The sequence below is a fragment of the Apium graveolens genome, chromosome 2 (assembly GCF_009905375.1).
Source record: "Apium graveolens cultivar Ventura chromosome 2, ASM990537v1, whole genome shotgun sequence".
Lineage (NCBI taxonomy): Eukaryota > Viridiplantae > Streptophyta > Magnoliopsida > Apiales > Apiaceae > Apium > Apium graveolens.
The window spans coordinates 196,484,062-196,486,935 of NC_133648.1; the positions used below are offsets into that span (position 1 = coordinate 196,484,062).

At 34.0% G+C, this 2,874-nt stretch overlaps 1 protein-coding gene across 1 annotated transcript; it reads right to left on the minus strand.

The window, feature by feature from the left end:
• Positions 1 to 1,528: 1,528 nt before the first annotated feature.
• LOC141696120 (putative mitochondrial protein AtMg00820) lies at positions 1,529 to 1,900 on the minus strand. The gene has a single exon (XM_074500308.1). It carries the CDS (start codon positions 1,898 to 1,900, stop codon positions 1,529 to 1,531), a length of 372 nt encoding a protein of 123 aa, XP_074356409.1.
• Positions 1,901 to 2,874: the final 974 nt, after the last annotated feature.

Genomic DNA, 2,874 nt, shown 5'->3' on the forward strand with positions numbered 1-2,874 from the left:
ATATCGATAACGCCATCGTTTTTAAGTTTGATTGTCAATAACACGATGAGTATATTTGAGTTTTCTCTATAAATTATTTGTTTACTTTTTTTTGTGATTATCCGAATAAAATAAAATAAGAAAAAGATTATTTATACGTAGGAATATTAATACCCGTTGGATCATATTGGATCCGAAAATAGATTACTTAGCCGCTAAGTAACTATATAAACGATCCAATTTTATACCAGTTTTGAATAATTATCAAAATCGGGCTTCTTATAAAAAACTCCACGAGAAGAAATGTAATAATTTAATCAAAATATCCTGTCTCTCGAGAATACGGGTTTTATTGTTCTATCAAAACGACTATCATATCGAAAATTTTGCGCCGGGACTCGTATGGGTCAAACCGTACTCCGGATCGAAAAAGTCAAAATACAAAATATGTTCTGAATAATCAGATTAGGTTAGGAAGGAGTTTTCTGAAGAGTTTCGGGTTGTAAAAACGCAAAAACGGTTGAAGTTGGACGATTCCCGGTTTTATAAAATAGTTTTATAATTACTCAAAAAATAATTATTAAATCTATAAATTCCTTATAAAATCATATAGCAATCCAAAAATTACAAGAAAAATATCAAAATTATCTATACTTTATTTTGGACATATCAAAATTAAAATACTCATATTTTATCACATATAAACATTCATACATCAACTCTAATTACCAAATAAATTACCAAAATTCACATAATAATCACATAATAATTATTTATTGATGAAAATAACTACATGATATTTCCCAGATATTACAACCTCCCAAGCCGCTATCTGAGAAACCTGTCAAAATGTTGTTGCCACTATCCTTTAAATACACCAGACCGTATTGACTAGTCCCCTTCATATACCTCATAATCCTTTTAACAGCATTGAGATGTAACTTCGTAGGCCTTTCCATATAACTTCTAGAAATACACACGGAATATGCGATATCAGGACGGGTATGAACTAAATACCGTAGCCCATCTATCATGTTTGTATACTATGCAGCATCTACAACCTCTCCTTCTTCATCAGGACTAGGTTGTTCATATAAATCCATTGGATACTTAGCATGATTGCACTCGCTTAAACCTGCCTTATTCAGAATTTTATGTGCATATCCCGTTTGTTTCAAATCGATGAAACCTTCTCCCTGTGTTACCTCGAAGCCCAGGTAGTAATTAAGCTTGACCAAGTCGCTCATCTCAAATTTTTCGCTCATCTGCCTTTTAAAAACCTTGATCATATTAATATCTGATCCGGTGATCAATAAGTCATTCACATAAACTGCGATAATCATGATATCTTCTCCTTCTTTGCGAGTATAAACTGCGTGTTCATAGGGGCAACGCACAAAACCAAGGTTCACAAGATAAGCATTTAATTTTTCGTACCAAGCACGAGGTGCCTGATGTAATCCATACAATGCTTTTAATAATTTATAAACCATGTGTTCTTTACCTTCCTGCTTGAAACCTTCTGGTTGAGAAACATACATGTCTTCCTTTATCTCTCCATTGAGGAACGCCGTTTTGACATCCAAATGTGCACTTCCCAACTGTTTTTAGCTGCTAAGGCCAACCGCAATCTCACTATTTCCAGTCGTGTCACTAGAGCATACACTTCATCAAAATCCACACCATACTCTTGAATGTACCCTTTAGCAACTAATCGAGCTTTGTGTTTAATAATTCTCCCCTCCGTATCCTTTTTTAGTTTGTAAATCCATTTTAAACCAATCTTCATTTTACCAGGTGGAAAAATAGTCAACTCCCATATTTTATTATCTTCAATAGACTCAATATCTTGCTTCATCACTTTCTTCCAATTGGTGCCTATTGCTGCTTCTCTAAAATTTGCAGGTTCATCAACTTTCATGAGATATAGTTGCTCGTCTAATGTCACTTGTTTTGTCTCATTATAAATGTCATTTAAAGTGCTGAACTCCTTTGGTTCAGTTTTATCATCAAAAGTCTCCTAATCTACTCTCGATGCATTTTGTTGCGTTGTGGGTGTTCTCTGTCCTCCTGTGATATAATCTGCATTATCTTTGATTTGATCATTTTCTTCTTCTTCCTCTTGCTCATTCTGAATAGAGAAATCAGTAGCTCTATTTTCGCTTTCCTCCAACTTACTCCAGTCCCAAGACTTTGCCTCCTCGAACACAACATCACGACTTGCATGCACACGACCACTGATTGGATCAAACAAATGATATCCCTTCTGTTACACCCCCAAATCCGGGGTCAGGATTGGGTGTCACTACACAACTTTAAATAATAATAAAAACCTGTATATTAAAATAAATATACAGATAACCCCTCATATTCAGGATCGCTTACAGGTTATAGTATGAAACAAAAATCTAACCTTCTAAAATTTACATTATCTAAATACAATTTCATTACCTCACTACTAATTTCCTTGTATTGATCGCTCCAACATCTCCAAATTTCTTCAACTAGAATCTCACCACTTTTGCTGACTATTAAAAGCTATTCACTTCGCCCTCATTTGATATTGAAAGAAATAAGAGTTCACAAAGCAAGAGTGAGCCAAAAATGCCCAGCAAGTATCATAAATGGTTTCCAAGTATCAGATCAGAAAACTCCTGGAAATGATGGTTAAATGACTTTAAAAACGTTTTTACATATTTAACTAGTTGAACGAACAAAATATTAGCCCTCATTGTCCTTTAATCATTAATCACATTTTTCTGTAAAAGGAACAGTGATCGTTTCAATATTTCATCCTCTTGAAATTTGCAAGTATGAACTATTCGGAAAGGAATGCCGTTAATGGAGATCAACAATAAATTTGACTGGACACTAGAAACCAACATATGCACTATA

Bases quoted from the DNA above. Each gene is read 5' to 3' on its own strand.
- LOC141696120 (XM_074500308.1), bottom strand. From the start codon at position 1,900: ATGAAAGTTGATGAACCTGCAAATTTTAGAGAAGCAGCAATAGGCACC.